At 41.8% G+C, this 13196-nt stretch overlaps 1 protein-coding gene across 1 annotated transcript; it reads right to left on the bottom strand.

The window, feature by feature from the left end:
- Positions 1–10770: 10770 nt before the first annotated feature.
- Positions 10771–12514, bottom strand: MYADML2 (myeloid associated differentiation marker like 2). Its single transcript, XM_069952938.1, has one exon. It carries the CDS (start codon positions 11887–11889, stop codon positions 10984–10986), a length of 906 nt encoding a protein of 301 aa, XP_069809039.1. The 5' UTR covers positions 11890–12514; the 3' UTR covers positions 10771–10983.
- Positions 12515–13196: the final 682 nt, after the last annotated feature.

The following is a 13196-nucleotide window of genomic DNA, read 5'->3' as shown; positions in this document are numbered from 1 at the left end:
TAGGGAACCTTGGCTCTCCAGCTATTGCAAAGCTACAACTCCCATCATGCCTGGACAGCCACAGCTTTAGCTTTGGCTGTCCAGGCATGATGGGAGTTGTAGTTTTGCAACAGCTGGAGAGACAAGGTTCCCTACCCCTGACTTAAAGGGATACTAACAGTACTGTAACCTGCTGTTAAGTTTTCACAGCACACTGAACTCCAAGAAAGAAGGTCGTTTTCTTACCTTCATCCGTTTTCATGAAATCTTCACTTTAATCAATATGTATAACTTGTTTATATGTTTACACCACCATGTTGCCCAGAAAGTTTTCTATTTTTCCCAGACATTTCCTTGAAGGCCCCATTCACATGACATTTCTATGCTATAGGCGAGAAATACGTAGTCGTAGACAAAGAACTGACAAGAACAAATTGTGATGTACTCCATGACACCCCTCGGTGGGCCTGTTCAGCTCTGCAGCCTTCATCATCTGATTCAGACGGCCATGATGACTTCTTCCAGCTGCAACTTGAGTATGGTGCCCCCATAAGTGTAAATACAGCAGTAATAAAACCACCTGAGCCCACAATAATAATTCCCCATACAGACATAATGCCCCCTGTTCCCCAATTTAGTAATAATGGCCCCTTTTCACTAATACCATAATAATATCCGCCTATGCCCCCATATGGTAATAATGCCCCACCATGCCCACATACAGTACAATGTCTCACTGTGCCCAGTGGCCTAGGTACCATAGAGGTAGGGTAGGCAGTTGCTATGGGGCCCGTGCAGAAGGGGGGCCCGGGGGAGAACATGAGAGCATGTGTCCTTATGCTTAACCCCTTATGTACTGCTGTGTGTAAGGGACCCAATGTTTACTTACATGCTACAAAACAAAAAAGGGTTAACAAGCAGAAGACAGATATCTCTGCTTCACTGCACTGATAACCTATGACCTCTGTTTTACAGCTGCACAATAAAGTAGGAAAGTAAAATGTGCAGGGCTCCATGCAGAGGTCAGGGGTTATCAGTGCACCAGCAGTAAAGCAGATATCTCCTTGTCTTCTGAACTTTGGGTCACTTACATACTGCAGTGCATAAGTGGTTAAGCAGAAGGTAGTCTGCTCCTGCAACTATGTATTTAACCATAAGGGCTCCTAATGGGCCTTTATAGGTAAAAACAGTGGACTGTCATAGCAAGCAGCCATTGGCTCTCTGCTCTGCCAGTCACTCTTGTGGCTGCAGCCAGGATTCTGCCTCTGGCCACAAGAGATTTTATTTTTTGGCCACATCACAGAGCATAATACACACATATATATATATATAGTGCTTTGTGTTGTGCTATGGGGCCCCATGAATCCTAGCTACGCCCCTGTCTGTGTTCTGTATAGTAATGATGTGACCACTGTGCCCCAATACCATAATAATGCCCCACTATCCCCCCATATGGTAATAATGTCCCCCATTGCCCCATATAGTAATGATGCCACCATTGTGGCCCAATACCATATTAATTCCCCTTGAGCCCCCATGCTCTCCTGTGCCCCATAGGTTATGTTCACACTATGTAAGAAAAAGAGAAAAAGGCGTCCTCTTTTAAGTTTTAAAAATACGTTCGCTATTACAGCATTTTAATTGACCTCAATGGAATGCATAGAAGTCAATGGAATGACGGACGTTCAAGGCACACAGTGTATAAAAATGACACCGTCCTTTCACTTTTTTTTACTAGTAAATTCAATGGACTTTTCGATTAAACACACCCAAAGAGCAATTAGTCCATCTAACTAGAATAATGTACCAACGGCCATCATTGCACTGACTGGCGGCCAAACAGCTAAATGTCGGACATCATTTTATCTTTATTTTCCTTTTCAAAAACAGAGAGAAAAAAACGTTGTGTGAACATAGCCTTACAGTAAAAATGTCCCCACCATGTCCTCATACAGTAATAATGAGCCCATAGCTCCCTCACCAATACAATAGTCTCCCCATAGTAATACTGTGCCCCCATACACTAATAATGCCCCCTTAGCCCCCTCCCCCCCCCTATAAATAATGTCCCACTATGACCAGTGTGGTCACTGGACAGGCATGATGCTTTTTTACTTACAGCATATACAGATTTTATGCTATGTAAATCAATTAACAAATAATGGAACTCAGCATAAAATCTGCAGTGTATTCATCATGGACAAAGAAATACACACAAAGGCCTTATGCACACGTTCAGTATTTTTTTCAAGTCCGTAGATTCTCCCGCTATCCACCAGGACTATTTGCTAAAAATTACAAATTGGGCATATGTAGTGCATCCGTATTTCTGTAAATCCTTTTTTTTTCCCCCAGCATGTCACTTATAACTTATCCATATTTTTTACGGAAATACAGACTCCAAACAGGTTGCAATCTGTAAAAAAATTGCGGATCCCATTGATTTCTATGAGAGGATCCGTAAAAAAAATCTGGGTCCGCACACGTGTGAATAGCCAGATAGACAACAATGTGCACTAACTCGAATACGGAAATACGGATCTGTAGATTACGGCATGTGTGAATAAGGACAAAGAATAGACATATCACATTTTCTTATGCAATTGTGATTGTTTTCAATGGGAATGTACATGTTAGTTCACGCCATGAGCTGTAGCATAGTTTTTGACGGGGTGCCAGATTTTAACAGGATGCCGACATACAGTATCCGTGCCCCAAAGGGCAAAATGGTGGTATTAATGCACCGTACAAATGGGACAGAAAAAGGTTTTAAAATTTATCTTAAAAATGCAAGTTATGGAGTGTCCCTCCATATGACCTGCCCCAGAGCCTTCACCATCCTTAATCTGGTCCAGGTACTATAAATACAGTATCCGAGCTCCCCCGACCATTGTCAGCAATGTTTACCAACTTCCAAGAATCAAATAGTTCCTCCTGTGGCAGATGTCCCATTCCAGCCATTCCTGAAAAGAGTCTCCCTTTTAGTGGCAGTCAGCTGAAGCCTGCTGGAATGTGCTCCCATTGTATGTCTGCTGTCTATAGGGTGGAAGGGGCTACGTCCATGTCCAGACTCTACAGACACTTCTCCACACATTCCTGGCAAGTATGAAATAGCTTCTAGAACAGATCACTAATCCATCACTTACTAGATGATGATGTCGATCAGATTTTGAAATAATTGTAGAACTATACATTTTCATACATTTTTTCATACATTATTTTCTGGACTGGGATGTTAGAAAACTGTTATTGTCACTTTGGGAATTGCTTCATTTAGGGGCAGTCTAGCTATATAGCAGGGCAGTCTGGACATTTCAGTTAGGCCTCCTTGGATGTTACTTGCAGTCCTATAAGGCCTCATCCTCACATCTTTTCAGACCTCAGAAATCAGAATCATTGATGTCCTGGAGAAACCACTAGTGCAGCATTCGTTTTGCATCGGTTTTTTACGGATCTGCAAAAAAAACAGATGGAAGGATAATAATAAGGCCACAGGGTGCAGACTGCCTAGGGCTTGGCAATGGTCTGTAAGTCTCCACACGTCTTTATGACGGGCTCTCCTTAAAGGGGTACTCCGGGCAAAATCAATTTTAAGATATGTTACTGCCCAACAAAAGTTTTGAAAATGACTAATAGACACTTATTATGGGAAATGCACTTATAGTGCATTTTCCCTGCACTTACTACAGCTTTTCCTGTTCATATCTCTGTAAAATTGGTGACGCCACATCTCATCTGCTCCAGCGCCGGCGGCTTCTCCTTCTCCAGTCCGTCCTGCAGGAACACCCCCTCCATCCTCCCCCAGCTCCCTGCACCTGTCTGTGCTGGCGGCCCCCACTCACCCCTAGTCCGGCAGCTGCCGGCTCCCACTTCTTCCCACAACCCCTTACAGTTCTCCCCTCACCGGGGATCACCCCCGTCGGCCTCCCGCAGCTCCCTGCCCCCCCTCCCCAGGCTGCCAGCACCAGCCCAGTGCCAGCAACCACACTCACACCTAGTCCGGCAGCCGCCGGCTCCCACTGCTACCCGCTACCTCTGCCTGCTGTAGGGATCACCCCTGCTGACTTGGAGCACATGCGGGCACCCTTCTCCAGCAGACAGAGGTAGCGGGGAGCAGTGGGGGTGTTCCTGCAGGACAGACTGGAGAAGGAGGAGCCGCTGGCACTGAAGCAGATGAGACGTGACGTCACCAATTTTACAGAGATATGAACAGGAAATGCTGTAGTAAGTGTCTATTAGTCATTTGCAAAACTTTTGTTGGGCAGTAACATATCTTAAAATTGATTTTGCCTGCAGTGCCCCTTTAAGGAGAGTCACTACCCCTTTGACCCACGTCTATAACTCTCAACAGCCAGCCAACACCCTGCTCTGCATTGATGAGGGGCAAAACCCCCGAAACAGCTGTCTGCAGATGGGAAATCTTTTATTTTTGGAGAGATTGTTTGGCTTGGCATAAAATCCCCAGTCAATGTTTTAAGGCTCCTTGTGTGAGCGAGACTTGACCTCAAGGGACATCTCTTTGCTCAAGAGGTGTTAGAGCTATTTTGCATATCCTTTCCTCCTAGGGCTTGCTAGGGAATGCATCAGCAGAAAATCGGACAGCACATGGATGGTGCATCCGTGTGTCATCCATTTTAAATGAACCCCATTGACTTCTATTGGCGCATCCTTTACGCAAAAACAAATTGTATAAATACAGATCTTATATTTTTTGTTTTCAAGCTACAGGAACGATGCAGCGATCGTTTGTGCAGTCGAGTCAGCCACACTTTTACATTTTTACACAGGCCGACTATAGGCTAATTGAGGTATGGTGTAAAATAGCCTTTACTTGAGATGAGCGAACTTGCCAAAAGGTCAGGTTTGCACGGACCCCAACGATCTGCATTTGAATCCTGCTGACTGAAGAAGGTCGATCCAGCCCAACAACTTCCTAGCACTAGAAAGTGGTGAATGACCCAGAAATCCCACATAGTCCATTAAGTCCAACCTTTAATTCTTCTGTATTTATCCAGAGAAGAAAGCTATGGACAGTAGCTCTCTGATTCCACCTTTTACAGGTAGTTTTCCCTTCATGTCAGTATTTTAATCCAACTAGGGGTCTTAGAACATAACTCTTCTGTGTATGCCAAGCCAGAAAAAGAAAAGAATACCCATCTGTAAACAGCTGTTTCAGAGTAATTGCCCCTCATCAGTACAGAGCAGGATGCTGGGTGGCTGCAGAGAGGCTAAAGGGGTAATAATTAGAGATGAGCGAACTGGTTTTGGGTTCGAGTCGATCCGAACCCGAACATTCAGTATTTCATTAGCGGTGGCTGCAGAACTTGGATAAAGCTCTGAGGTTGTCTGGAAAACATGGATACAGCCAATGACTATATCCATGTTTTCCACATAGCCTTAGAGCTTTATCCAAGTTTAGCAGCCACTGCTAATCAAATGCCGAAAGTTCGGGTTCGGATCGACTCGAGCATGCTCGAGGTTCGCTCATCTCTAGTAATAATTCTTCTTGAGAAGGGCATCATAGAGAAGCGTGGAGACTTATAGACATCTATTCTCAATAAAGAATAAAAAGACAATTCCTTTCTAACTCCAATTATGGCAATGACAATAAATGTCTAGATCAATATCCCACCTTCAGAAATCTAGTGGCCATAACTTGTGATGTTATATTTTTCAGTAAAGTCACCCATGCCTCCTTGCAACTTATGTAATAAATCAGCCACGATAACATCATGTGGCAGAGAGTTCAATAGTCTCACTGCTTTTAGGGTGGTATTACACTGGAGGATTTTTTGTCCATTAAGGATTAATGATAAATTATCTCAAACGACGGCTATGACGAACCATCTTAAATCGTTCACCCTATTACACAGGACGATGATTGTTACAGTCGTTCTTGTGCTCCTCCTTTCAAGGTTGATAGACCAGGGAGCGACCGAACAACGTGTTATTACACTGGTTCTTACATTGGTTACCCTTCTCTGCACCTATTCCCAGCCCTGTGCTTTTCAGCTCCAGGTGCCCAAGCATGTCCCGTGTAATAATGTCCTTTGGTGTCCATAGTTTTTATATACAGTGGTACCTTGGTTTAAGAGTAACTTGGATTAAGAGCGTTTTGCAAGAAGAGCTCACAGTTTTTCTAAATTGTAACTTGGTTTAAGAGCATTGCTTTGGTTTAAGAGCTCCCTGTACTGTGTGGGAGGGGGAGTGGGGGAGCACAGGGTGGTCTACAGCACAGTACTTTGACCCAGGAAGTCTCCCTCACCTTCCAAATAATCCAGATCCACTTCAGACTGGGGCTTGCATCAGGGGACAGGACTGTGGAGGTAATTCTAGCCTGTTGTATTACGCTACTGCATTATGGGGATCTGCAGCTCCATCCTGTATCTACAAACTGCTGCTGTTTTTTTTAGGTTTATGCAGTTACATTATACTCCACATGCTGATTGCTATACTGTACAGTAACTTATAATATCACATATTCAGCTGTTTCTGAATGTTTGTTTCATTTGTTTTACATGTTATTCAGAATAAAAAATGATTATTTTTGGGACGTGGAACCAATTGTCTGCGTTTACATGATTTCTTATGGGAAAATCTGCTTTGGTTTAAGAGTGGATTTGGATTACAAGCACGGTCCCAGAACAAAATATGCCCGTGATTGGTTGCAATGGGCAACAATGAAAATCTGGTCATGGCTGTACATTTGGCCAGCTTTATCAGTCTCTGTAAAACCAAGCCTGGTGTAATTTGCCCATAGCAGCCAATCACAGCTCATCTGTATCTGTACGCCAGTCTTAACTAAATCCCTGTCCCTGTGTCCAATCCTGAATTTATTAACTGGGGCATGGATCTCAATAAATTGTCTCTGAAATCTACGCCAGCTGTGTACTGGTATAGGTTTCTAACATGGTTTTCGGCCGCTTGCAGAAGTAAATTGAGTGCAGGAGAAGGCCATGCCCCCTCCATGCCTTACTCTGCCCCCTGTCCGCCATCACAGAACTGTGGTATATTTTTGATGCAATAGAATCTACTACTATATTCATCCTCATCTGTTACTGAGCTGTTATAATTTTGTCTATCAGTCCGATGCATTAGGAGACAGTATTTAAGCTGTCCCTAAAGGAACACAATTTTGGCAGTAAGCGTATATATGTTGTCACTATTGTCAGTGTAATAGTCACATAACTAACTGTACCATACATATTCTATTTCAATCTCTGACTCACAGCTGATTCCCAGAATAAGTCTCAGTACTTCAGACCCTGAGTCATGTGTATTAATTACTGACAACCAGCTATTCCTGGAGGTCTCCTACATTATAGCAGTGATCCAAGGGATGCCTTATTGGAAAAATCTGGTGTGTGACACTGGTTGTCAGCCAGTGTCTTAGCCTGTGTATGTATATATATATATATATATATATATATATATATATATATATATTAAGGAAATCATGCGGAGAACTTCACACGGATTCTGCCGATCGGCCCTGCGGGCTCCTGCTTTACTGTCTGACTGTCCCTTAGACTCTATTCTACGGGCAGGCAGATTCTGCCGACCGCCCAAAGAATGAACTGGTTCATTCTTGGGGCGGACAGCAGAATCCGCCTGCACATAGAATGGAGTCTATGGCATGGGCGTAGATGCGCGCGGACGAAAGAGGGGACGGGCAGCAGAAGCCACTTCGGTTCATCCGCTCGGGTTCCGTAGTGTGCACATACCCTAATGATGTGAAAGCATAGGAGGAAATATACACAGGACATAGTATATTCTCCATAATGATGTGAAATTTAGGAGGAAATATATACAGGACATAGTATATTCTCTGTTATGACATGAAGTTTAGGAGGAAATATACACAGTACATAGTATATTCTGTTATGGTGTCAAATGCAGGAGGAAATATATATACACACTATATAGTATATCCTCTGTAATGCTGTACAGGGGAAAATATATACAGTGTACATAGTATATTCTCTGTTATGGTGTGAAATATAGGAGGAAATATACACAGTACATAGTATATTCTCTTTAATGGTGTCAAATGTAGGAGGAAATATATACACACTATGGGGGACATTTATTAAGTCCGGCGTTTTTTACGCCAGACTTATAAATGTCCCCGCATCTCCGGTGCTACTGAGATTTATGTAGAGGCGGACTGTCTCTACATAAATTCCGTGCGCGTACAGCCGAAAACCTACGCCACCTGAAAGGTGGAGTAGGTTTTCGGCGTATCTTTGCGCTGAAAAAATGATAAATCGCGCGGACTCTTAGTCCACGCTCCCCCCGTAACGCCCCCTCCACAACCCCTCCCCGCTCCCCCCCCCCGGGGTACTCGGCGTGAAGTGCCGATATGCGAATATTTTATTCGCAAATCGGCCATTTGCGAATAAAATCATTCGCATATCGGCACTTTACGCCGAAAATCATCAGTACGCCGGATGATGCATGTCCCCCTATATAGTATATTCTCTGTATTGGCGTGAAATATAGGTGGAAATTTACGCAGTACATAGTATATTCTCTGTTATGACATGAAATTTAGGAGGAAATATACACAGTACATAGTATATTCTCTGTAATGGCGTGAAATATAGGGGGAAATATATACACTGTACATAGTATATTCTCTGTAATGGCGTGAAATATAGGGGGAAATATATGCAATATATAGTATATTCTCTGTAATAGTGTGAAATATAGGAGGAAATATACGCAGTACATAGTATATTCTCTGTAGTGACATGAAATATAGGAGGAAATATACGCAGTACATAGTATATTCTCTGTAGTGACATGAAATATAGGCCATTTGATTTGGTCTCTGTTGTGGTCGGGTACAGAAAAAGTTAACTGTATCTCCTGCAAAAATGTGCCCAACTCCTAACATTAAATAACATGACATTCCTTTTCCTGGCAGATGACCATTCCAAGCATTTCTTAAGGTCTTTTGAGGCAGCTGGAGACTGGACATCACATTCTGGGACATGTTGCTTTCTCAATGTAACATTTACTAAGAGATGTAAATTTAAAGACATATCACTTCAAATTCCACAGATACATGGGATTACTTGGTATAAACACTATTTATAGACCAACCTAAAAAAATCCTGCTTGCTGTAATGTAACACAGATAAGGTAAAATAAAGGAATACAAGTTGTAGGCTATGTTCACTCAACATATAGACAACAGCCGTTGTTTGACATGTTTTAATTGAAAACAGCGTCCGTTCTTTTCATAAAAGGTATGTTGTGTGAACACAGCCTAAAGATGTAATAAATGTAACAAAGGAAACAGATTTCCTAGAAGGAATTCTATTTTTTTTCTAATTTTCTATCCCATATCTAATATCTGTCATCTATCTCCCTATCAATTATCTATCTATTTGTCCAATATCTAAGGATTTTTATTTGTCAATTTATCTGCCTGGTATCTAATATTTATTTAGTTATCCATATATCAATTATCTGTCTGTCTATTAAAAAAAAAAAAGTAATGCAACGTTTCTGCCCCCTCTTGAGATTCTTATCAAGCGAGGGGGGATAAAAGGGTTTTCTGATCAAAATGGGTGTAACTTGAAAGGGGACAAGTTAGTTTTAGGCTATGTTCAAACAATGTATTTTTTAAGACAAGAACAGCTGTTATTGCAGATTAAAACAGCATCCATTTTTGCCTTTAAAAAATTCACATCATGGAATTCAATTGAAACAATGGCTGTTGGCAGGACAGTCTTTATTTCCGGACGTTGTTTTCAAACGGTGGCCAAAAATAATTGACAGTGCACACAGCGTGTGATTGTCTTGCGGCCATAGTGTGCCTGGAAATCAATGGTTAATTGATTTCCAGGCACACCAGTAGGGAGGCCAGATCGCAATGATTCTAAAATAATGTTCATGATAATAAATGTAAATAAAAAATATAAATAATGATAATGCAGTATCGGACAAATGAACATGTAAAACAATGGCCGTTGTTTGACACTGCAAACAAAGGCTGTGTCAAACAATGGCCGTTGTTTTACATAACATTAACATGACCTTAAAGGTTTTATCCAGCAAAAACATTTTTTGTTCAAATCAACTGATGTCAGAAAGTTATATAGATTTGTAATTTACTTCTATTTAAAAATCTCAAGTCTCCCCATAGTTATCAGCTGCTCACATGTCTGTCTGAGACAGGAACTGTCCAGAGCAGCAGCAAATCCCAATAGAAAACCTCTCCAGCTCTGGATAATTCCTGACTTGACAGAGATGTCAGTAGAGAGCAGACTGAAAAGAAGACAACATTTCCTGCAGGACATACAGCAGCTGATAAGTATGGGATTTTAAAATAGAAGTAAATCACAAATCTATATAACATTCTGACACCAGTTGATTTGAGAAAAAAAGATTTTTGCTGGATAACCCCTTAAGTTGGAATACCCCTTTAAGGACCACATCTATCCTTCTGTTTGCCTCTCTGTTTTAGGGGTTGTGCGTTTTTGGTGCAATAAAAACGCAGCGTTAAATACGCAGCGATATGGTACGTATGAAGCTACCCTTATACTGATTTGATAGGCTCTTCAGTATGTATGCTGGGAGATCATCTCCACTTGTTGGACCCTCATGTATGTGATCTTTGACAAGTTAAAAAAAAAAGTCATAAAAAGATTTCAATGATGTGTAAAAAAAAAAAAAAAAAAAAAAAAAAAAAAAATCCCCATCCTGCCGAGCACATCATCCTGTATGTCAAATAAATTAATAATAAAATACATTTACTTATAGAAGTGACAGTCACAATTTATTAAAAATAGACTCTGTGTTTATGATTGACAGCACATTTTGCACCTTCTCTATTCAACAAAATTAGTAAACCGATAGGTAGATGAATGACATTATAATATAGCACAACATAATTATAACATTGCATAAGTCCAATGGGTTTTTGCCCACAGTACATATAAATATAATAATCCCTCTGGTCCCCAGGTCCATTACATAAACAGCGGTCCCATCTTAACGCTGAGTCACAAATCGTAGTCTCTGAGTGTACACCAAGTCTGCAATGTAAAGCAATAGGTTGACATGAGTAAAAATGGTGACAACCAATTGACTGTCCCATGGGCATCGTCCCCAAGAGCAACGCTGTGGTCTGGTGGGTGAACCATATTTTGTATCGAAACAGAAGACAGGCCAGATGACAGAAGCACTTATGTACATCAATATTGCCACCACTGTATAGATGACCACAAACCGTTCAAAGGGGCAACGTAGCGTGACTGCCCGTCCGGTAATGTTGAGCACTATGACCAGCACGGTCACCACAAAGCAGAAGCTGTACACAGCCACACACCACTGAGTGGCCACATATTTCTTATATTGACTTTCTGTCGCCAGAGCTCCAAATATAATACATGCCACAAAGGCTTGGACAACCTTCAGCAGCCCAGCTGCCGTTGCCATGTAGCTACAGGGCATCCCAGGCCTGGCACGTGTCAGGAACACCTCCACAGCATATACCAGGAACAAAAGCCCGGCACAGACACTGACCGCCAACCGGTGGTTCCTTGTAACGCAGTCCGGTGAACAGTTCAGAGAGACAAAGTACAGGGGGTAGATGACAGCGGCGGTGAGGGTCATGAGGCATGCCAGCATTGCGAAGGCCGCAGTGAAGTTACCCCATGACAGGTTCTGGAGGCAAGACTGGAGTCGAGTCAGGTCACACACAACAATAAGGGCGGTGACAGCAAAACAGAAGCTCCAGACGAAGACACAGAAGGTTCCATAGGCGGCACTGAATCCAGCTCTGTGGAGAACTAGGCTGAAGGTGGTACATCCAAAGAGAAGCTGCAACAAGCGCACAATCCCCACTTTAGACCACAGGGCCTGCACGTTCAGATAGGGTCCTCCAGAGGTATCCATGACTGAAGTAGCAGGAGATCCGCTATAGAGAGTCAACTCCAGAACCAACAAAGCGGTGTCTCTGCTTGTGCCCTCAGTAGTCTCTGAATAGTTCTGACTCTTCTGTCAGTGATCCTGCAGAGTTCCTCAGAGTGACAGGCATGTCCTGGGTATATATAGGAGGCAGTATTTATAGTTTTGGACCAAGTGCAGCTCTGATGGGGTGAGATGGTTTTGCTTACAGACAGATAAATTCCAGAGGTCCACCTGTCACTGCTCACAAATACTAGAGCGAGGCAATGAGATATGCAATGTGGGGAGAACATGCCGTCTGCAAGAAATGATCACAAAGACAATCTCATCTTTAATCACACTTGTATTAACACCTGACGTCTGGGTTAACTTTGACCTGGAGGACATGTTATTCCCAGCAGTGGGATGAGATGTACCATACCAGGTTATGGATTAGATTAAGAATGAATTTATATTAGTTTTTATTTTGGGAAACATGCAGAAAAAAACCATATTTGCATCAGTGTTTAGTTTTTTTTACACAGATCATGATTCTGATTCGCAGCGAATTAGGCGTTTAAGTCCCCTTGTTGCGCTTTGTGAATTCGCCAGATTTGCTTTGCAAATTTGCTAAACACGGAGGCCGCAATAGCAACGGCACGTTAGCTTATACTTACACAGTTGCGAACATTACGCAGTTGCGTACATCACGATAAACATTCGAAAATGATTGTTATAACCATTCCAATTATCAAACAAATTGTTTGCATTGGTGAACACGAACAATTAGCAGCATTTTCGTACGAAAACACGAACATTTATGAACGTGTCCGCTCGCCACTATTTTAATGGGATTCAATTGTACGCAATTTGCGAATACATGCGAATATTCGCGAACTTCGCTCATCTCTACTCATGATAAAATGTGTTAGACATTTATTGTAGAGGTTATTATGGTTGGTTTGATATCATATAATATATACTATAGGTTCCAAGAAATAAAATAAAAATAGTTTATTGTAAATAATGTGTTTGTTTGGTTTTCTTTTATTTTTTTTTTTTATTGTATACAGGATTTTTTGTATATATATATATATATATATATATATATAAAATCTGAAATTGTAATACACACACACATACACATGTATGTACAGTATCTAGGTATCCAAACACCTGAACAGTTTGGCCCCAAATCTGGCATGTAAGTACATCAGGTTTTCAGAAAGTTGTCATGACTTGGCTGACTCAATAAACACGTTCAAAAGAGGCATGGATGGCTTTCTTTAAAAAATATATTACAATTTATGGCTACT

This window comes from Dendropsophus ebraccatus, chromosome 14 (assembly GCF_027789765.1).
Source record: "Dendropsophus ebraccatus isolate aDenEbr1 chromosome 14, aDenEbr1.pat, whole genome shotgun sequence".
Taxonomy (NCBI): domain Eukaryota; kingdom Metazoa; phylum Chordata; class Amphibia; order Anura; family Hylidae; genus Dendropsophus; species Dendropsophus ebraccatus.
Note: the sequence above shows the minus strand (reverse complement) of the source record. Positions and strands in the feature narration are given on the sequence as shown.

What these genes read in the sequence shown, in the direction of transcription:
- MYADML2 (XM_069952938.1), bottom strand. Translation starts at nt 11,889, where the DNA reads ATGGATACCTCTGGAGGACCCTATCTGAACGTGCAGGCCCTGTGGTCT.